Raw genomic sequence first — 23,108 nt, 5'->3', positions numbered from 1 at the left:
TTAGTTATGACACACTTATCCAGTTACCAAATAGGGAACTTAGCCCTCCACTGTAGTTCCTTTTACTCACTGCCCCCTATATCCAGTCCCTAAGTCATATTGATTATACTTCTCTGATATTTCTCCAATGCTTCTCCTTGATGATGGTGACAAAAATGAAAATAAATTAATAACAGCAGCAGTAGTAATAGCATCAGCAGTAGTGGAAGGAGTAGTAGCAACAACTATCATTTATTGACCATGCACACCCCACCCTTTGCAAAAATAGAACTGAAGAATACAGAATACAGCAAAATGCTAATGCTGATAGTGGTAACTCCTGCATCATAGAATTCCAGACAATTTTTTATTTCCTTCTTCATAAAGTATGAAAAGCAAAGCAATCTTTTAGATTTTTCAGTTTGTTTTACTTTAGTCATAGATAATGAAGAATGCTAAGAGGTTTCTTATTTATTACCAAATCAACCAACAAATCAAATCTAGATTTCAAATAAAGCATGATAGAAACAGGCAAGTGGTTTACACTTCCAAAAAGTTATTTCAAAAGTTTTCTAGCCTGCCTAAAATAATTTAATATTCATGGTTATTCTCTTTGTTCAGCTTTAGGTATCTTCTCCTGCTCCAAATGCCAATAGAATAGCCAGCAAACAAAAATCAAAGATTTGTAGTCATCAGGTAAATTAAATGTTAATTAAACCCAATATAATATGTCAGGTTATTATTTTTTCTTAATAGATGAAATTGGTTAAGCAAGGAAAGAGATAAACTTAAGAAATTTTAGAGAATACACCAAAACAAATCCATTCTCTACATTACCTAGTGTCATAATATAGAAATTTCCTCTATAGACATGAAAATGTTAACTTCTGTTAGAAGCATAGATTGTCTCCTTTTTTTAGAATCTGATTGTCCTGAATTTGAATAATACTTGTCCTCTTTCTATAGAACTCTGGGGAGGTTATTCAACCTCACTGAACCTCTGAAAAATGGGATAAATTGTATCTATCTCCGAGGGACAGTGACCATGTATTCAGGTTTGCCTCAGGCAATCTCAGTCTATGCGGGATATACCAGATTAATGGTTAACAGTACTCCCTCACTTTCACCAGATCCCAGTGAGGACAATACAAATACATGGTTAACTATTACAGATTGAACTGTGCCTCCCCTTCAATTCACATGTTGAAGTCCTAACCTCCATTACCTCAAAATATGTCCTTGCAAATGTTATTTGAGTACCATGGATCCCTAATCTAATATCCAAGAAGATGGTCATGCAAAGACAGATGCACAAGGAGCACTCCATGTGAAGAGCCCAGCGATGTGGCCACAAGGCAAAGAACTACCAGAAGCCAAGAGAAAGAGCCCAAACAGATCCTTTCCTAATATCTTCAGAGGGAAGTGGCCCTGCTGACACCTTGGTCTCAGACTTCTAGCCTTCGGAACTGTGTGACAACAATCGTTGTTTAAACTACTCAGTTTGTGGTACTTTGTTATAACAGTCCTAACAAATGAATACAGTCACTGGACTCATAATGTTAGCAATTAAATTTTTTTAAGTTTATTTATTTATTTTTGAGAGAGATAAACAACATAAACAAGGGAGGGGCAGAGACAGGGAGAGAAAGAACCCCCAAAAGGCTCTGCATTGACAGCACAGAGCCTGATGTGGAGCTCAAATTCAGGAAACTGTGAGATCATGACCTGAGCTGAAACCAAGACTGACGTTTAACCAACTGAGCCACCCAGGGACCCCTTTAAAATTGTTTTTAAAGTTTATTTATTTTTGAGAGAGAGAAGGGGGTAAAAGGCAGAGAGAAATGGAGACACAGAATACAAAGCAGGCTCCAGGCTCAGTTGTCAGCACAGAGCCCAACATAGAACTTGAACTCATGAGCCATGAGATCATGACTTGAGCTGCAGTTGGATGCTTAACCGAGTCACCCAGGTGCCGTGCCCCATAATGCTGGCGATTACTATCTTCACTGATGTCTCTCTGTGTTGCACGTGAGCATATGTAAACTGTCCAGAAGAAGAGAAACTGGTACCTCTAGAGGGCTGAATTTCTGCCCCATTCCTACTCCAACCCTGAGATCCAGTGATAATAAGCTAGTATGTTTGGGAAATTTGGGTAAGTCCAACTCCACTCATTATTCTACTATCCCAGAATAGAACTCTAACTTTAAAGAATGTCACTGGGTAAATGGCTCTGATAAATCTAGCCTGTGTGGTTTGCAAATCAGCCTAGACTCTACATTAAACTGCTACCCTCTCTACGCATTTGTTTGGAGCATCTTTAAGGCAATCAAGCCCTTCAGACTCTGAGGACAAAGCCATCTGCAGTCCCACACAATCTGCAGCTGAAGGTGACCTGTACAAGTGAACATGCTAATAACTATTAAAGTCATTTGCCTAATTTTCATTTTTAAAGGAAGCTCTTATTCTAAGAGTTTTTTTCCACATTATGCATATGATACTTTCCTTCATTATTTCAAATTATTGTGATGAATATGTCTCTAGGAAATATTTTTTATCTACACATAAAATTATTCTAGAGCAAACAGGAGCTAATCTTCAATTTGAGTTAACCCTGAGAATATAAATCTTTTTTTTTTTTTTTTTTTTGAGAGAGAGAGAGACAGACCAAGAGAGAGGGAATCTTTTTTTAAATATTTATTTACTTTTGGGAGAGTGCAAGTGGGGAAAGGACAGAGGGGGACCAAGGATCTGAAGTGGGCTCTGTGCTGGCAGCCTGACAGCAATGAGCCTGATGAGGGGCTCTAACTCATGAACTGCGAGATCATAACCTGAGCCGAAGTTGGACACTCAACCAACTGAGCCATTACATATGCCGTTACATATAATAACATGGCTAGTATTTTGTGTAAATTAGGTTAGAATATCTAAAGTTATTGACATAACTCTGCTCCTTGCAATAGCAGTTAACATTAACCAGATCTTTCTGGCTGGTAAATTCAAGCATTCTTTTAGTTATCAAACCTCATCAGGAAAAAGTAGAGGGCAAGTTAGGAATGTGTGTTATGTCTCAAAGTAGGTCCCTTGTGAATGCAAATACTAACATAATATTCAGCTGGGTACTGAGAACCACCTTCAACATTTAGAAGGGAAATACAATCCTGGCAAATACCTACCAGATTTAGCTACCAACAGTCAAATTTAATGACCACAGGAGCACAAATAATATTGACATGTAGATTACAGCAAAATATTTTTCACTTAACTAAGGAAAATAGATGAATTCTTTGCATTTGCTTCTTTCTTTAAATTATGTTCTGATACCCCAGTATTAAAATCCACTTGTTTTTTTTTTTTTTTTTTTTTCAAAAACATCAAGGAACAAAGAGAAGCATGATCACAATTGTAAACAGTTGACTTCAGGTTGATTTTCAAAAATGACACAAAGTGGCTACTCCATGAAGCTAATTTAGTCATGCATTGAATATTTTTTGAGCACATACCATCTTCTAGTTACTGTCCTGGGCTTTGGAAATGCAGTTGTAAATAGATTCACAAAGTCACTGCCTTTTTAATTTTACTAGTATAGTGAGAAAGACAAGAAAAAGGAAAGAAAATATAAAATATTTTTAGATATTGATAAATTATATGAAGAAAATGGGTTTAAAAAAACAGATAGGTTTAAGGAAGACCTCTGTGGGAGTGGGCCGAAGGACTGAACTAAGGTTGTTACTAAAGGCCAGAGAAGGAATGATGTCAATTTCGCATGATTGAATGATATCTTTTTTTTTTTTTAAGTCTTCATATTTGAATTAGAACTATTCCAGGGGTGCCTGGGTGGCTCATTCAGTTGAGCCCCCGACTTCGGCTCAGATCATGATCTTGCGGTCCATGAATTTAAGCCCCGTGTTGGACTCTGTGCTGACAGCTCAAAGCCTGGAGCCTATTTCAGATTCTGTGTCTCCCTCTCTCTCTGCCCCTCCCCTGCTCATGTTCTCTCTCTCTTTACTGTCTCTCTCAAAAATAAATAAACAGTAAAAAATGTTTTAAAAAGAAGTACTTAAGCTTACTAAACTTGAAATAAGTGCCTCCAAATTCACATAGCTGGCCCACCTGAGATGGAAGTAGCTTAAGTATTTGAAATATGCAGGGAGGAAGGTAGAGGATATTCAGAAAAGAGCTGCAGAAAATTGGAGATGGTCTTCTGGATACAGCTAGTGGTAACAAAAGGGAACATCTGGATGCCACATTGAGCACCTTACCAGAGTCTAACCTGGTCCTCAAACAAGTTACCTTGAGTCTTTGAAGAAGAAAATGCGCTATGACAACAACCATACAGTGGCAAAAATAGCTAAAAACAGGAAAAAATCAGATTCTGGTTTAATATATGCCATTAGATTATAATTTATTGATGTTACCATTATTTATGGTAATAAATGGTAATTGATGTTACCATTATACATGGAATTTAATTTTAATTAAAAATATCAGAAGAACTCTAGACTTCACCAAAGGATTAATATATTGATTTTAAAACAGAATCTCAAAACATGTGAAGAGAGTACAGATTAGCATGTATCTTCATGACAAAAGGACCTTAAAGCCACAACATCACTGACTATCCATCTATTGTTCCACAAGCAGCCTCAATGTCCAGGGTCTTACAAACCTTGATATTCTCAAATTAGCCCCTGGATTTAAGAAATAAACTTGACCACTCTATAAAACAGATCTGTGATCAAATTTTATTTCTGGCTACTAAACACATTGCAACAAATTTGGCAAAAATAACCATGAACAACCTTGAAGATTAAAAAGTGTTAAAATGATAAATTTTACCCTTTATATTTTAACAAAATTTAAAAAGAGAACTGTAAAGCCAATGAGCCCTATGCTTTAGAAGATTTTAAGCAAGCAGAAAAGCCTACTATATAATGTAAACATTTTAAGAGATTTTGATTAAAATAAAAGATTATTTTCAGAAAAGATTTTAATAATTTTAACTTTTACTTTGTCAGTATAAGTAAACCTATGAGATTTCAGAAACCTCTCATAAGTTTCTAAAAAGATGAAAAGATGTATACACACAGAAAACATAAAAAGATAAAATAAAGTTAAACTCCCACTTTCAATGAATTCAAATTAAATAATGTTTAAATAATTGGATTAAATAACATTTAATGATTTTGGAGCTTTTACCTGAGTTTTTTCAACAAAAATCCACTTTGGAGAGGGAAAATTTCAACTGAAAAAGCAAATCTTAAAAGTATAGGTTCATGAAAAATACTCTAAGATGATTCATGTGGTTGAACTTTATAAGTTCTATACAGAAATACTTTAGAACTTTACATTTGTTTTCCACAAATATCATGGGAATGGCTTGTTTTGCTTTTGTGGACTAAGGAAATTGTTATAAGACATCAAAGTGACTCATAAATAAAAATTAAACAAAAAATACAATTGCGCAAGCACCATCCAATCACTTTTGCAATTCCACCATTCCAATCCCCTCAATTTATGGAGCATCTAATAAACTAAAAGTACACCACAGAGAAAAGTGAAATGTTACCATGACAGATGGATGTAACTGAGGTTCATTCTTGGCACTTTTCTATGAATTGAAACACTTTTTTTTTTTTTCCTGCAGCAGAAAGAGCCATGAAACCCTACTGACCTCACTGAACCCCACACTGTTACTCCTGGAATGCTCCTATTAATCAAATCCTACAAAATCTCACTTGATCTGAAGAAGTTAAGCCCAAGGACACTCTCTTTCAAAGAAAGACATCAACATTCTGAACTTGACATCTTTTCCTTGCGTATCTCAACTTTTACTTATTTTCTTTTTGGAATATTTATTCCCAGCCAGAGACAGCATCGTGTTTTGTTTTGTTTTTTTTTTTAATTTAATGTTTGTTTATTTTTGAGAGAGAGAGAGACAGAGTGCAAGGGGGAGGGGCAGAGAGAGAGGGAGACAGAATCTAAAGCAAGCTCCAGGCTCTGAGCTGTCAAGACAGAGTCAGATGTTGGGTTCAAATTCACGAACCACAAAATCATGACCTGAGCCAAAGTTGGACGTTTAACCTACTGAGCCACCCAGGTGCCCTGTATTTCAATGTTTAAAAGGTTGAACAGTTTACTATTAGAAGGAAGTGGGCACTAAAATATAAAAATCAAAATTAACTGAAGGAGGAGACCTTTACTTTTCAAAATACTTTGGTCATCTCAATCAAAACAAATCTATTTTTTAATGCAATTTCAATGACTGAAGCTACAAAAAAGTAAAAGGTGCATTCTTTCCCTGGAGAATCTTATAGTTACAGTATCCATGCCTCATTTCTAAAGAGATGCCAAATCAAATGAGGTGAGGTTCATAGGGGAACAGAAAAATAGCCATGTGCTCACTAATTTTCTAATCTCAAATAAAAGCCACAAATATTTATGGGTTGAGGGCAATATACACACTGACTTTTACAGATGCAAACAAAACACCATATGAGATGCAGAATGAAAAAGAGTTAATGAGTAATCAAAAATACATAATTAGCTAGAAAGAAAAAGTAACAGACTCCCTGAAGATGCTCTGGCTTCAGCCAACCAGACGTATAAATGACCCATCACATGTGATTGTCTGAAGGGAGCACGACACCTGCACAAAGTCCTTCACGTGAGTGTTGACAGAAGCAAAGGGGAATGTTGCACAAACAAGAGAAACATCTGAACAATCCAGACATGGGCAAAGTTATAAAACTCTGTCCAAGAAGGAACAATTCCTACACGAGTTCTCCCCACTACTGTATGAAGGGACACTTGAGGTAGGTAAGTAGACAAAGGGAAGGTAATTACTGATTTGGTTTTACTGGTAGGGAGTCAGCCTTCAGTGGGAAAACTAACAATTTCACCCAGCAATTTCCTATATTTAGGAATTTCTGCCAGAAATTTTATTTAGCCCAGTATTTATGAGCATAGTTTGTGAACAGTGGTCCTGGAGTGATGAAGTAGTCAAACCTTAGGAGCCTGCACACAGAAGGGCTTCTAGCTAATAGTGCCAGTGAGCAAGAATCCAGAGTATATAACTCTGAGCAGCAAGAAACCCAAAAATGATTCTCCTTACCCCCAAACCAGAAAAGGAATAAAACCTTCCCCAGCCCTGAACATACCTCAGAGTTGCAGGGAAACAACACACAGAGAAGCTGTTCTCAGGGGAGAAAGTGGTAGCAATGGTAGAAGAAAGCAACTATCAGAGGAAACAAATCTCTTATAGTTTTCCTAAACTAAAGAAAAATGTTGGTGCCCAAATTTGATGGAGGTCACTATTATTACGTAGAAATGTACTAATAGATAAGGCTGTTGAGATACAGTTGATGAAAACTTTGTCTGGGCCACTTCCATTCTCAAATAATATAATCAAAAGATCCAAGTATACAAAAAATGAAGAGATGAGGGGCGCCTGGGTGGCTTAGTTGGTTAAGCGTCCAACTTTCGCTTAGGTCATGATCTCACAGTTCATGAGTTCAGGCCCCGCGTCGGGCTCTGTGCTGACTGCCAGCTCAGAGCCTGGAGCCTGTTTCAGTCTGTGACTCCCTCTCTCTCTGACCCTCCCGTGCTCAAGCTGTCTCTCTCTCTCTCTCCTAGAAATAAATAAAAACCTTAAAAAAAAATGAAGAGATGATAAAAAGAGAGTTACTAAACAATGGTACATTTTTAAAGTTTATTTATTTATTGAGAGAAAAAGAGAGAGACAGCATGAGCAGGGAAGGGGCAGAGAGAGAGGGACAGAGAATCCCAAAGGCTCGAACATATGAACCGAGAGATCATGACTCGAGCTTAAATCAAGAGGCAGACATTTGGGGTGCCTGGGTGGCTCAGTCAGCTAAGTGTCTGACTTTGGCTCAGGTCATGATCTCATGTTTCATGGGTTCAAGTACTGCCTCAGGCTCTGCTGACACCTCGGAAACTGGTACCTGCTTCAGATTCTGTGTCTCCCTTTCTCTCTGTTCCTCTTCTACTCATGCTCTGTCTCTCAAAAAAAGAAAGACAGAGAGAGAGAGAGAGAGAGACAGACAGACAGACAGAGAGACAGACAGAGAGACAGAGAGAAAAAGAAGGAAAGAAAGAAAGAAAGAAAGAAAGAAAGAAAGAAAGAAAGAAAGAAAGAAAGAAAAAGAGTTGGATGCTTAACCATCTGAGCCACCCAGGTGCCCCCAAAATGATGCATTTTAAATAATCCCTATTATTAGAGTCATTGTGACTGTAATTAGTAATCCAGTTGGTGACTATTCATAATGCTGCATTCCAAGGCAAGTGTCACTCCCTCATTCTTCCTTCTGTGCCTCATACCTGCCCAATGACAAACCTTGACATAAGCATTATAGTTTTTGCATTAGAAACTAGGGCCTTTGAAATGTTTTTAAAAAATCTTTAAAAAGATTATAATACTACCAGTGAAAATGAACATTTCTCCCTCTCTCTGTTTTAAGCTGTTATATTTGTCACTAACTCAAAATCAACAGGGAGGAGTGAAGTATGGAAAGAGTAAAAAATAGGGAAAAAATATTACATTTCACTGATGTGGTCAGAATCCAGAAATGATCTGAAGTGTCAAAATAATGCAGAGAAAACAAAAGTCATATAGTTCAAGACCTTACCTAGGAATGATTTCTTAAGAAAAATCTAAGGCTCGGAACTGTGATACTCAGAATATCATTTATTTCTACGCAGAATCTATACTCAGCTGTTCTGTTAACTCTTAGATTACCTGAAAGTAAGAGGACATTCAATTTGGCCTAATGTCAGTAATTAACCACTTAGAAAATAAATATAGCAAAATAAGCTTCCTCTCAACACGGGAAGGTTATCTAATTCTTGTAAAAATGTGAACACCTGCCTTAAATGTTCATCTGTGTTTATAATTACTTTGCTAATTGCCTATTTTTATTTACTCATAATTATCATATTGTCTTAATGCTGTGTATAATCATTTATAGCTACTGTTTTTATAGCTTTGAATATTCTAACAAGAAGAAATGAATTCCTTTAGAAAAAGAATGAAAAAACAGTAGCTAAAATCAAAGTATAATCAAATTATGATATACAGATCCTTTATTTCTAAGCTGATCACAGGTATTTACTAAAAAAGTTAACTGTTTCCGAAGACAGTGATTTATTACTACATTCAAATGACAATGTGCAAGCAAGCCTAGAACAGAAGGGCCTACACAGCCGGTATCTATTAACACGAAAAGTTGGTTGGAACTGTAGGCAAGTAATTAACCTTCTGCCCCACAGCTTTAAAACCCCAAAAGCAGTTCCTAGAATTTCTTTCATAATTTATGAACAACTGATGGAATTCATGTCACAGTCCATGGATTCCCTTACGGAATTAACCCCAGCTCTCACTGACCCTAAGAAGCTATAAACCAACAGGAGAATGTGCTCCACTATTTCGGCTGAACCACAGAGTGCCATCCCTGTCACTGTAGCTTAGGAAACCGGATGATAAATTACAGAGCTGCCTGCCAGGCACAGACCTAAACATTCACCTTCACTGGCGGTGATAGTGACACACAGTACATGCACCCTCACTCACCCCAAGCCAGCCCTGTTTGACAGCAAACCCTCATCTATGTTCGACAGATGATCTATATTCTGCTGCTAAAGGTTATAAAAAGATGATGATGATGATGACACTGGGAACAGAGGGTCCGGCCGTATATCAAGGGAGGTGGCCTCACTGTGGTTAAATTCAGTCAGGAATACCGAAGACAAAGCACACAGCAACCGTGGCGGCGGCCGCTCACACTACCACATGCACACACTGTGCTAGGCACTGAGCAAGGATCCTGACATGCACCTTCACTTGTTCCTCAAGTATAAGGGTAAAAATTAGAATAGGAACAAAAACAACTAGCAATGTATACACCGAAAAAAAGTTTAAGCCTTACTTTAGCTCTAGAGGAACAATAGAAGCGTAAATGTAGCAAATCACTGAATTTTGCAGGACATGGGTTCAAATAAAAGGCTTAAACTAGAAAATTTATGAAATTCACTTCTATTCGAAAAGTGAAGACTATTATGCTTTGTTTTTTTTTTAATTTTTAAATTTTATTTAAATCCAAGTTTGTTAACATATAGTGTAATAATGATTTCAGGAACAGAATTTAGTGATTCTTCTCTTACATGTAGTACCAATGTTCATCCCAACAAGTGCCCTTCTTAGTGCCCTTCACCCATTTAGCCCATTCCCCCACTCAATTCCTCCTCCCACAACCCTGTTTGTTTTCTGTATTTCAGAGTCTTTTACAGTTTGCCTCCCTCTTTCCATCTTACTTTTCCTTTCCTTTCCCTACATTCATTTGTTTTGTTTCTTAAATTTCACATATGAATGAAATCATATGATAGTTATCTTTCTCTGACTTATTTCACTTAGCCTAATACACTCTAGTTCCATTCATGTTGTTGCAAATGGCAAGATTCCATTCTTTTTTATGGCTGAGTAATATTTGTGTGTGTGTGTGTGTGTGTGTGTGTGTGTGTGTGTATACCACAATATATTCACCATATCTTCTTTATCCATTAATCAGTTGATGGACATTTGGGCTCTTTCCATCATTTGGCTATTGATAATACTACTGTATACATTGGGGTGTGTATGTCCCTTAGAATCTCTATAAAAGCAAATGCTTTATGCACACTTGCCATGTATGATCTTTTTCTAATCACCTAATTATGAAAGATGAATGGACTTTAGAAGGTGGATACAAGATTTGTAAACATAACATTTTCAAAATTAATGGAAATAAAAATACAAAGTTTTGGGGCGCCTGGGTGGCTTAGTCGGTTAAGCGTCCGACTTTTGCTTAGGTCATGATCTCGCGGTTCGTGGGTTCGAGCCCCGCGTCGGGCTCTGTGCTGACTGCCAGCTCAGAGCCTGGAGCCTGTTTCAGTCTGTGACTCCCTCTCTCTCTGACCCTCCCTGCTCACGCTGTCTCTCTCTCTCTCTCTCTCTCTCCTAGAAATAAATAAAACATTAAAAAAAATTTAAAAAAAAAATAAAAATACAAAGTTTTGTTAGACTTCATCTAACAGAACAGAATGGTGGTAATGGGGGGGGGGGAGGGAGGGCAGGCAGGAAAACAAGGAAGCAAGGACACCACTGGTTGGTTATTTAAGGTAGTAAGTGCATTAGAGGAGTTTTTTTTTTAATGTTTTTAGGAACTATTAACAAAAAATTAAAACAGAGAAATAAACACTAAGACTGCTCACAGAACTAATGGGTAGTAATCCAATAGCTAATGGGTAGTAATCCAATAGCTAAATTATCATTGTCTTACAGAATGACCCCATTAGTCATGGGCCAATAAAATAAGACCTGTTTTAAGAAAATTAATATGAAGGAAAATGCCTTTAATACACAAAGCAATACTATCACTATACTGGGGCGCCTGGGTGGCTCAGTCAATTAAGCATCCGACTTCGGCTCAGGTCATGATCTCACGGTTTGCGGGTTCAAGCCCCACATTGGGCTCTGTGCTGACAGCTAGCTCAGAGCCTGGAGCCTGTGTCAGATTCTGTATCTCCCTCTCTCTCTGACCCTCTCTATCAGAAATAAATAAAAACATTAGAAAGAAAAAAATTAAAAAAAAAATACTGTCACTATACTAAATAGGAAAAGATACCGATTGGGAAACTGGAAGGAAGAAACATAAACAGGAGTCCTCTTTTCTCTTCATAAAACTTGATGTTATTTGGTGTTATAAAAAAGAGAACTGCCTTCCCAAAACATTGATGGACAGTTTCAATATTACAAAAAAAAATGAAATGGACTCTTTCAACATAATGGGAAAACAATAAAGACTATTAATTCTATAAAAAATCTTATCACATTGCCGTATATATTCAAGTGTACATCCATTTCACTAAAATGCTCAACTATCAATTAATAATCATTTTCTAGACATAAATAAAGTAATCTGTTCAACTACATGACATTCTGAAAAATGTCAAGCTATGTACATGTCAAGTGTTTTTCCAGAAAATAAAACTATGGAGACAGTAAAAAAGATCAGTGACTGCCAGGCATTGAGGGTTAGGGGACAAAGAGGCGAAGCACAGAGGATTTTAAGGCAGTGAAAGCACTCTGTATGGTATCATATTGATGAACTTATATCCTTATACAGGTGTCCAAATCCAAAGAATGCACGACACCTAGAGTGATCCTAAGGTGAGTTACAAACTTTGGGTGATTATAATGTGTCAATGTAGGTTCACCACTCTGGTTGTGGATGTTGATAACACGGGAAGGTACACATGTGTGGGAGAGGGGATAGATGGGGAAGCCACTATACTTGCCCTTTATTTCATTGTGAACCTAAAACTCCTCTAAAATAATAAAGGCAAAAAAATACGAGAAAATAAATTTAATCATCATTTTCTATGTTATTGCCCACCATAAAGGTGACTCAGGAGAAATGAACACATGCATATGAATGCTAAATGCACACACATGTACACACACACACACACACTCCTTCCACTTGACTCTAAAAGATAAAGCTTTCAGTCATGCCTGGGTGGCTCAGTCAATTAAGCATCTGACCCTTAATTTCAAACTCAGGTCATGATCTCACAGTTGGTGAACTGGAGCCCAGCGCAGGGCTCTGCACTGACAGCGCAGAGGCAGTGTCTGGCCTGCATGATATTCTGTCTCCCTGTCTGTCTGCCCCTCCCCCGCAAGCACGTGCTCTATCAAAAATAAACATTTAAAAATTATTATAAAAGGTAAAACTTTCATACTACTAAAATAACATGTGACTTCTAGAATTTCATTCCTCATCTTTTTACTGGAGAACTTATAGAATTTGTGTAATTCTTGTGGTAATTCTAATAATTGGGTAGTAGCCATGTAGCTTTGTAGCCAAAAAGAGATAACACAAAAATAAAATAGAATTTAAAGTCAAAAGATTTGGATCGTACTACCTTGCCTGGATTGGTCATTTGCTTCTCTGAATCTCTGCCTCATCTAGAAAATGAGAATGTTCTTAGAAACCTAGGATACTAGGTATGGAAGGCTTAACTCAGATATTATTTGAAAGGGCTTCTCTTCTTCAATAAACTTGATTAAAATCCTGAGCCTGATCTGGCCCTGCCCTTTAGCTCAGAATCTAGTCATGGAACAAATATGAAAAGTAAGGATAGTATCATAATTGGCAAGAGACATTCATATTTAGTAAATAATGGGGACACCTGGGTGGCTCAGGTGTTGAGGGTCTGACTTCGCCTCAAGTCACGATCTCACAATTTGTGGGTTCAAGTCCCGACTCAGGCTTTGCGCTGACAGATCAGAACCCAGTTGGGATTCTCCTTCTCCCTCTCTCTGCCTCTCCTCCACTCACACTCTGCTGTCTGTCTCTCAAAAATAAATAAACATTTAAAAAGTATATAATAAACAATGGGAACCCCAGATCTCTACTAGATGAGAGGCTACAAAGAGCAAGAGACTATAATATACTACACAATTGTTTGTCATAATTCCAGTTCCTGTAGAATGGACCTTGTCAAATAAAATGGATAGGGCATTTGTCAGGACCAATTTCCTTTACCTTTCCTAATAAGAATTTTAAAAACTAGGCAATTCCAAGTTAAAAGGAGTCATGGTAAGCTTTTAGTGCTGGTTGGCCAGATATTGTTCTTTATTTCTTCATTTAAGCACAGTAATTTTTTATATATTGGTGAGCTAAATCTTAAACTATGTTGTTAACTATTACTTGTTATACAATTGTTTCCAACCAATTGCAAGGTGAAGCTATGAGGTAAAGAATGGAAAGGAGAGCAAAGGGCCCAACTTTATATTGAGGTGGGACTGGCTAATAGATTAGGAAATTTAGCGATTTAAGTCTTTGACTCTAGCATTTCCTTAAGTGAATTCCACAATTTTAATGTTATTTTATGAAAAAGTGATTTTATAGTCAGTTAAATTTAGATTCAAATTCAGGATTTTTCAACATGAGGCCAGCATGCTTTCCACTATCCCACAGGAACTGCCATCTATCTGTAGATTCCTTTATTTATTCATGAAGCATTGACTAATTTGTTTCTCTAAGCCAGGCAGTTCTTTGAATAGTAAACAAGTAAGTTATCAGATCTGAGCACAGCTCTAAGGGAACAGAGGATCTACAAATGGCTGAAGAAGTATGAGTACTTGGAAGTGTGCAGTGTTGAGAACAGGATAAGATAGAGCATGCCAACCTGTCTTGGGGGGTAGGGGATCGTCAGGTAACATATCACAGAGAAAGTTACATTTAATTGGGAAGCAAACAAAGCCCAATAAGGGAGCCTGGGACATCAACTGGGACAAGAACTGGTAGTTGATGAGTCCCATGAAATAAGGGGCAGTCACTTTGCACAAAGCAAGGGGAAACCACTGCAAGAATAAGGACTCGGTAAGCACCACATCTCTTTAAACCTTCTTTGGTAAAGGATACTTATACTTTCCACTGTATTAAAAAACAAACAAACAAACAAACAAACAAACAAACAAAACACTTCTAAAACCCCTGTAAGCTATTAGCAAATTTCATGGAATTCCTTTTTCATGATGACTAAGCATGAAATAATGAAACTCTGCCTTTTCTGAAGAATCTGAGTTTTCTCTGAGCAGCATGACTGTAAGCAACAAAACAAAACAAAACAAGTCTGTTTATATTTAAAGACTAGAAGTCTTCCTGTTGAAGGAACTAGGCTTTGAGGGAGATGTGAACAAGATGTAAGCTATGAAGTTGGATGTTCAGGAAATGGCTCTGAGCAGCACTGAGCTGGCATCTGCATCCACTCAGTTGTTCTCATTGGAATAAAACACTCCCACGTTTAATTATGAAAATTTTCAAACATAAGGAAAATGGAAAAATAGTACAATAGCCACTATATATTCTCATTTAGGTTTCATGTAGCCCTATTTGTTTTCTCTCTCATTTTTTTCCTTTTTTAAACATATAGTTTTTACACTTCTTTTTGCTGGTCCTTTTGAGAATAAGATCCAGAAACATGTCATACCTAAACAATTTGGCATGAATCTAATAATAGATTCATAATGTTAACATATTTTAAATATTTTATTATATGAGAAACTTAGTGTATAAAAATTAGAAAACACAAAATCATGAAGAAAATTTAAGCTATCCATATTTGCAATACAAAGAAATAACCACAGCTAATAATTTAGTACTTAACTGTAGGACCTTTATATGGAAATCTTTTATCCTTACAAAAATCTATCATTTTAGTTTTGTAACTTATATTTCTTATTTTTTCATGTTAATTAATATAATATGTAATACCACTTTTATTGCTTATGGATATTTCAATTTATAGATATATCATAACTTATTTAACCAATCTCTACAATATTGGCTATGTAGGCTCTATTTCCATTTATTTTGCTACTATCAACAAGGAACAGGACAATATTCTTTTTTTAAACAAAATTTACTGTCTTATAATCTCTTTTTAGACTTAGAAATGAAGCATACTTTGGGTTTATGCCTAATAAGGAAGATAATAATTGTTTAAAAAGCCAAGGACAACTTCTGATATGATAAGGCATATTAAATTTTGAAAAGTTATCTTGGAGATCATTATGATTTAATTTCAAGAAAGAAATTAATGAAAGACACATAGTTCAGAATTCAAAACACTGCCCAAAATAATTTTTCCAACCAAGTTCTCCGTTAAACATTTATTTTTAAAAAAGGCTAGGTTAATAAAAAACATAGGGACCTAAACACATTTTCCCCATTGAAAATCCATTTTTCCAAAGGTAATACATTAAGAAAATCCCATGATTATTTATGCCAGAATACATGATAGTAAATTAGCTCCTTATCAATAGTCAATCAAGATTATGTTCATAAATTATTGAAGCTTCAGAATATTCAATGATTTAGGATCTTGAAAAATTTGAAAGAAAAGAAAGGAAAAGATATTGCACATAAAATTCTCATTATCATATCCTGTAGGAAAGAAAACCTAAGAAAAGGGGGAAATTATAATATAGGAAATTATGTCAATTGCTTGCTTTTTCTGTACAATCAGGACATGGTGCTAAACCTCTGGCCCAACTTTAAGTCCACCTGCCTTCAGCACGACTCTCTGCTGCTCTCTTTTGCTTCTCTCTTCTTTTTTTTTGTTGGTCTCTGCTTCTGGTTTGTCCCCAAAACTTCCTTTCCCTGGATACTTCTAAGCAAGAAGATCTCTTTTCTTTAGGACATCCATTATTCCATAGTCATCATGTATACCATTTAATATGTTCTTGGTTATAGGTTTCATTTAATAGCACTTAAGAGGATACTCTAAGATAACAAATACTACTTTGATATTCTGTCTTTTAGCTTTAGCCAAAGAATTTCCAGAATTATAAATTATGTTCCATTGCTGTTCCTTCCTCCACCTATGTATAATAATTGCACTATTGATTCTTTAGCCCATGTAAACTATCATGTCCTCATCCACAAAAACAGTTAGACACTGCATTAGGTGCTGAGAGTACCGTGATAAAGTCAAATACTATGGTTCTTGAATAGGAAGTTCAGCAATGTAATCTAGCTAAACAGTTTACCACATAAAGCGTAGCTATAGAAAACCATTAAGTTTCATGTACAATAGTCTGGCCATCAATATTGAGTATGTTTTCAAGTCTCTTCAAGTACTTCTCTACTTGACAGATAAAATCCAGACAAGGTTCTTTCAAGAGTATTTAATTGCTTAAAGATATTTGCAAATGATATATCCAGGAAGGGATTGATACCAAAATGTAAAGAACTCATACAACTCAAGACCCGAAGACCAAATAATTCAGTGAAAAAAATGTGCAGAGGACCTGAATAGACACTTTTCCAAAGAAGATATACAGATGGCCAACAGACACATGAATAAGTGCTGAACATCTTTAATCATCAGGGAAATGCAAATCAAAACCACAAAGAGATAACATCTCACATCAATAAGAATGGCTAGTAACTAAATGACTAGAAATAACAAATAGTGGTGAGAATGGGGAGAAAGGGGGGCCCTCATACACCGCCGGTGAAAATGTAAATTGAGGAAGCCACTCTGGAAAACAATATGGAGGCTCCTCAAAAAACTAAAAATAGAAGTACCATATGATCCAGTAATTCTACTTCTGGGTATTTACCCAAAGAAAATGAAAACACTAACTAAAAAAGATGTATGCACCTCTACATTTCTTGGAGCATTATTTACAAGAGCCAAGACATGAAGGCAATATAAATACTATTGATAGATAAATGGATAAAGAAAATATAGTATAAATATACATGATGGAATATTACTGAGCCATAAAAAAGAATGACATCTTGCCATTCACAACAACGTGGATGGATCTAGAAGGTATTATGCTAAGTGAAGTAAGTCAGAGAAAGACAAATACCATACGATTTCAATTATATGTGGAATCTGAAAAACAAAACAAATAAACAAACAAATAAATACTAACAATAGCAACAAAAAGAAAAACAGGCTTACAAATATAGAGAGCAAACTAGTGGTTGCCAGAGGAGAAGGCAGTGGGAGGTGGGTGGGTGAAATAGGTGAAGAAGATTAAAGGGTACAAACTTTTAGTTATAAAGTTAAGTCATGGGTATGAAAAGTACAGCATAGGGAATATATTCAATAATATTGTAATAACTTTGTATGGTGACAGATGCTAACTAGACTTATCCTATACTTATCATGGTTAACTTTTTGTGATGCATATAATTATCAAATCACTATGTTGTATACCTGAAACTAATATTACATTCAGCGATACTTCATTTAAGAATATAGAAAAGAGGGGCGCCTGGGTGGCTTAGTCGGTTAAGTGTCCGACTTTCGCTTAGGTCATGATCTCGCAGTTCGTGGGTTCGAGCCCGGCATCGGGCTCTGTGCTGACTGCCAGCTCAGAGCCTGGAGCCTGTTTCAGATTCTGTATCCCTCTCTCTCTGACCCTCACCTGCTCATGCCGTCTCTCTCTCTCTCTCTCCAAGAAATAAATAAAAATATTTAAAAAAAAAAGAATATAAAAAAGAATATTTAGTTGTTTATACAGCCTTCACTAGGATGCAACCCTCTTTCATGGGAGAAATTGCACAAAAAGGCATAAGAAAGGAAGAGAACCCTTTAGGAAGCAATCCATGGCATAATGGATATTATAGTTGCCTCACCTTGTATTCAATAAAATCCTACAGCATTCAAACAATATTCCAAGGATTTTTTAAATTTAAAAAGGCCACATCTGAAGTCAGTTATAGAAAGGAATTTTAAGAGGAGGCCCTGAACCTTCTATAAAAAGTGAAACCGCTATTCCCTATCCTATCCATTAGAATAGAATATAAAGTAAATCACAATTACATCACAACTAAACATTAACCAAGTATTTCCACTTTGGATATTTAACTTAGTTGGGAAAGTAAACTAATTTAAAATCCTAGAGTAAGGAACTGGATTCTATAAAATTTTAAGGCAGAGAAACAACTAAGATTAATTCTAATCTGGGAGGTATTTTGTAATATTACAATATTCCTTTTCTTAAAAGAATTGTATTTCCTTAAGTTGTTTTTATTACCAATTATAATCTACATACCTGTGTGGCTACGGATATGAACTCTCAGTGTACCACTGCTGGCAAATTTCTGGCCACAATATGGGCAGATTTTCTCCTTTTCTCCAGTATGTGTCTAAATCGAAAGGAATAAAAGGGGTTGAGGAAAATACAAAGAATTAGTAAAAATGATGAAATGCCTCTGACAATGGTAAATCCTTTTTTTCCAAGATTATGTTTCATTAAAATGATTTAACACCACAATGAGATTTTAAACAATTTATCATGGGTATTCCCACTGCTTGAAAACAAAACAAAACAAAACAAAAAACCCCAAACCTTAGAATCATGCATTAGTGCTAATATGAAAATAATTCTACAGTTTACTTTTTAAGCCTTTACAGAGCCCCCAGGTAACAATGATTGAGTTATATAAAACCAGTATATGCTGGCAAAACCAGATAATCAAAATGGGGTTACAGCTGCCCTCAACTGCTGCCAAGAAATACTTTCTTAGAAGCATTTTTCACATTCTTTGTGTGTATTTAACTTTTGAGGACAAAATGAATCTTAATAAAGTAATCTGTTACTTGTATTATTATGCTTGCCTGACTGGATTGATTTTACTGCAAAGCAAAAAGAAATATTAATCTGATTTGATCTTGAAATCAGCAGGTGTTAATTGAGCAATTTGAAAGAACATCCCTGCTCTCAACATACCTTTAATCTTGGCATAAAACAATCATACAAAGAAAGGTGAATATGTATCATCAAAAGTGAATTTTGACAGAATGTTAGAGAGTTCAAAGAAAAGAGTGACCTCTCCAAAAAGGAGGCAGATGGAGCTTTTAAAACTTGTCTCGCAATCTCATCAGGACACCAGCTATTCTACCAACATCAAAAAGGTCGTTCTAATAATTGAGGGGTCAGAGCTACTTTTCAAGTCCCATTATTTTTCAAACTTAGAAGAAGGGAAAAAGAAGGGAGTAAGGAGATATTACTTCAGATATCTGCACATTCTCAATGAAACTATTTTTTTTTATTTCAATGATGACCTAAAAATCAATAAAAGCATACAGTAGATCACCTGGGTTACCATCAAAAACAGTTTCCAGGGCTTGTGTTTCCATTTGCTTTTGTGCAAATTACTGGCAAGTATTATTATTGAATTGCCATGAGCTAATATAAAAAGAATAGGAAAGGTTTTCTAAAAATTGGGGCATCTTTGGGGCGCCTGGGTAGCTCCGTGGGTTAAGTGTCCGACTTCAGCTCAGATCATGATCTCATGGTTCATGAGTTCAAGCCCCACATTGGGCTCTGTGCTGACAGCTCAGAGCCTGGAGCCGGCTTCAGATTCTGTGTTCTGTCTCTCCCTGCCCCTTCCCTACTCATGTTCTGTCTTTCTTTCTCTTTCAAAAATAAACAAATATTATTTTTTTTAAATGGGGGTGTCTGAGTAGCTCAGTCAGTTAAGTGTCTGACTTTGGCTCAGGTCATGATCTCCCAGTTCGTGGGTTCAGTCCCATAGTGGGCTCTGCGCTGATATCTCAGAGCCTGGAGCCTGCTTCAGATTCTATTTCTCCTTCTCTCTCTATCCCTCCCCAACTTGTGCTCTATCTCTCTCTCAAAAATAAATTAACATTTAAAAATATATTGTTTTCAAATGATGTGTTCCCAGAAGGGACACAATAGCTGGGACAGAAAAAGAGGTAGAGCAGTTACCTCATCACCTGATAATCTCAAAAAACCACCAATGTTGCAAAACATTCTCATCTCCCATATTAAATTAATTGCTAATTTGGTATAATTAGTTTCATAGTCTTATAGACATTTAGCTTGAAAACTTTCATATTGGAATTATAATCTATATTTGAATATCAATTATTATATCTGTAATTTTTTAAAGAGTTATAAACTCAATACCTTAGTCAACATCAGTGTCCTTTTAAATATTTTTCCACTGAAAACTATTTATATTATAATCAAATTTGAGGAATACGGTCTAACCAACTGCCACACTAGCCAATGACATCAGCTACCATAGACATCTCCTTGATTCTGCATTTGGCAGGCACTTAATTTTCCATTTTCAGTACAACTTCTTATATAAAACAGTTATACATTCTTCAGAGTAAGAGCTGTTACTCCCTTGGTTCACATTATGGCTCATTTTAAAGGAAATGGTATAACATTTTAACATATAGCAGACCTATATTCTTCTTGTTCCCTGACAGAAGGGGGAAAATACAATTCTTTCTTGATTAGTGTAAGGTTGTTTAGATATTGTATATATCCATTATTACAACATTGGATTACTCCAAGGAGGCAACTACCAATTTATTTATAGTATCTTATAAAATCCACAGAATTTCCTTTGTTGCTACATAAATATTTCATTGTTCATTTACATGACCTAAGTTACTTGTCAGTGGTATAAATTTCAAAGCAAACAACATTAAGTCAGTATTAATGAAAAGACTTAAAATGCTCCTTTGGTTTAATTCAAAAATATACATTACAATTATTAGGTACAGAAATTGGTTAAATGGTTTAAAACGATTTTTTAAATATTTATTTTTGAAAGAGAGAGAGAGAGAGAGAGAGGCAGAACATGAGTAGGGAGGGGGGCAGAGAGAGAGGGAAATACAAATTCCAAAGCAGGCTCCAGGCTCTACGCTGTCAGCACAGACAGCTGACGTGGGACTCCAGCTCTCAGACTGCGAGATCATGACGGGAGCCGAAGTTGGACACTTAACCAATTGAGCCAGCCAGGTGCCCCTGGTTAACTGGCCTTAAAAGGCATTTAAGGCACAATACTAAAATATCTTAAATATAGATACAAAAGCATGGAAACATATCTCTACGTGGACAATACTGGATGAATGTATGAGACAAAAATGAAGAATGCTATGCATAATGTACTCTATGACAACCTGTCATCACAAACAACTATACATCTCTCTTGAAAAACTGGTTTTTCCCACATTGATTATAACACAATACATATTTATTAAATTTATGCAAAACACTAATTCAAGCAAAGTTAAAAATTATCTTATTCAGAAATTTAAAAAAAGAAGACAGTATCATTATTACTGAACATTAAAGAAACAGGAAAAAAATGCTTCTCAAGTCAGTCGTTTTGAAAGAGCTATATTAAGGATAGGTACAAAAATAAAAGTCATACTGAAGCAGAAGTCACTTCCTCACATTCACTGAGCAGTACACACTAAGTACCAGAACCTATTATACTTCAGAGTCATTTCTAAAGTCAACATTAAAAACTTTAACCGAGTTTGTTACACTATGAATTTTGCTAGTTTTAAAAATATACTTAAAATATACTTATAAAACAAAAAAAGTAACCTCTTGATTTGTTTAAGGTAATTAGCATAACAGAAAAAAGATATTCTCTTTTCTCCAAATCACTGTAAGAACATCATTTTGAGTTAAGTAAACTCTTATTTGAGTAAATATGTTGATTAATTAATAGTTAATTGACTATCACATGACAGTGAGCATACATGCCCACATCACTTAAATGTGTAATCCATTCAAATTCACGGAAGGCTTCTACTTACTTTCTTGTGACTTCTAAGCACTGAAGGTGTAACAAATGCCTTATTACATAGCTCACATCTGTATTTCTTGTGTCTTTCATGGACCACCTGGACATGAACATTTAAAGTATCCTTCCTTTTAAAGGTAGCATCACAGTGATGGCACTTGAAAGTCCTCTCACCTTAGAAATGAAACAGTCAAGTAAGAGAAAGATCAGATGCAACCGCAGGGTGTTGTTAACTCCCCCTCATAGGTACCAGATTTAGTGTTGTTTTCTCCAAAAAGATAGCTTTATTACTAACAATTTATCATAACTAGAAAAGATAGTTTTTCTTGAAATATTTTGATTCCATATTTGCTAATTCACTCTGTGACCAGTGGGAAGTTCTTTAACTTTCTTGGGTTCTCAGTCTCTTTAACTGGAAAATGTGGAAACCGAATTAGTGAATTTTCTAAAGGTACCATGAACTTTCTTTTATTTATTTATTTTTTTACAAATAGTTTATTGTCAAATTAGTTTCCACATAACACTCAGTGCTCATCCCCACAAGTGCCCTCCTCCATGCCCATCCCCCATCCCCCCTACATCCATCAGTCCTCAGATTTTGTCAGCATTCAAGAGTCTCTCATGGTTTGCCTCTCTTCCTCTCCCCCACAATTTCCCCCCTTCTTCTCCCCCTTGTTCCTCCGTCAAGTTCCTCCTAATTCTCCTATACGTGCAAACATATGGTATTTGTCCTTCTCTGCCTGACTTATTTCGCTCAGCATAACCCCCTCAAGGTCCATCCATGTTGCTACACATGGCCAGATTTCATTCTTTCTCCTTGCCATGTAGTATTCCATGGTATAGATAAACCACATCTTCTTGATCCATTCATCCGTTGATGGACACTTAGGCTCTTTCCATGTTTTGGCTATTGCTGAGAGTGCTGCTATGAACATTGGGGTACATGTGCTCCTATGCCTCAGCATTTCT

General features: G+C 36.1%; 1 protein-coding gene across 1 annotated transcript in view; it reads right to left on the bottom strand.

Annotated features, from left to right (window-relative positions):
• The window catches only part of PRDM5 (PR/SET domain 5), a 209,083-nt gene that overhangs the window by 48,277 nt on the left and 137,698 nt on the right, over window positions 1-23,108 (bottom strand). The window contains exons 12-13 of the mRNA XM_039217772.1: window positions 22,153-22,313; window positions 18,614-18,707 (exon numbers count right to left, since the gene is read on the bottom strand). Coding sequence (XP_039073703.1) covers window positions 18,614-18,707; window positions 22,153-22,313 — 255 coding nt within the window. The remainder of the gene's footprint in view (window positions 1-18,613; window positions 18,708-22,152; window positions 22,314-23,108) is intronic.

Source organism: Hyaena hyaena, unplaced genomic scaffold (genome assembly GCF_003009895.1).
Source record: "Hyaena hyaena isolate Hyena2069 unplaced genomic scaffold, ASM300989v1 scaffold_716, whole genome shotgun sequence".
In the NCBI taxonomy this organism is placed as follows: Eukaryota; Metazoa; Chordata; class Mammalia; order Carnivora; family Hyaenidae; genus Hyaena; species Hyaena hyaena.
Note: the sequence above shows the minus strand (reverse complement) of the source record. Positions and strands in the feature narration are given on the sequence as shown.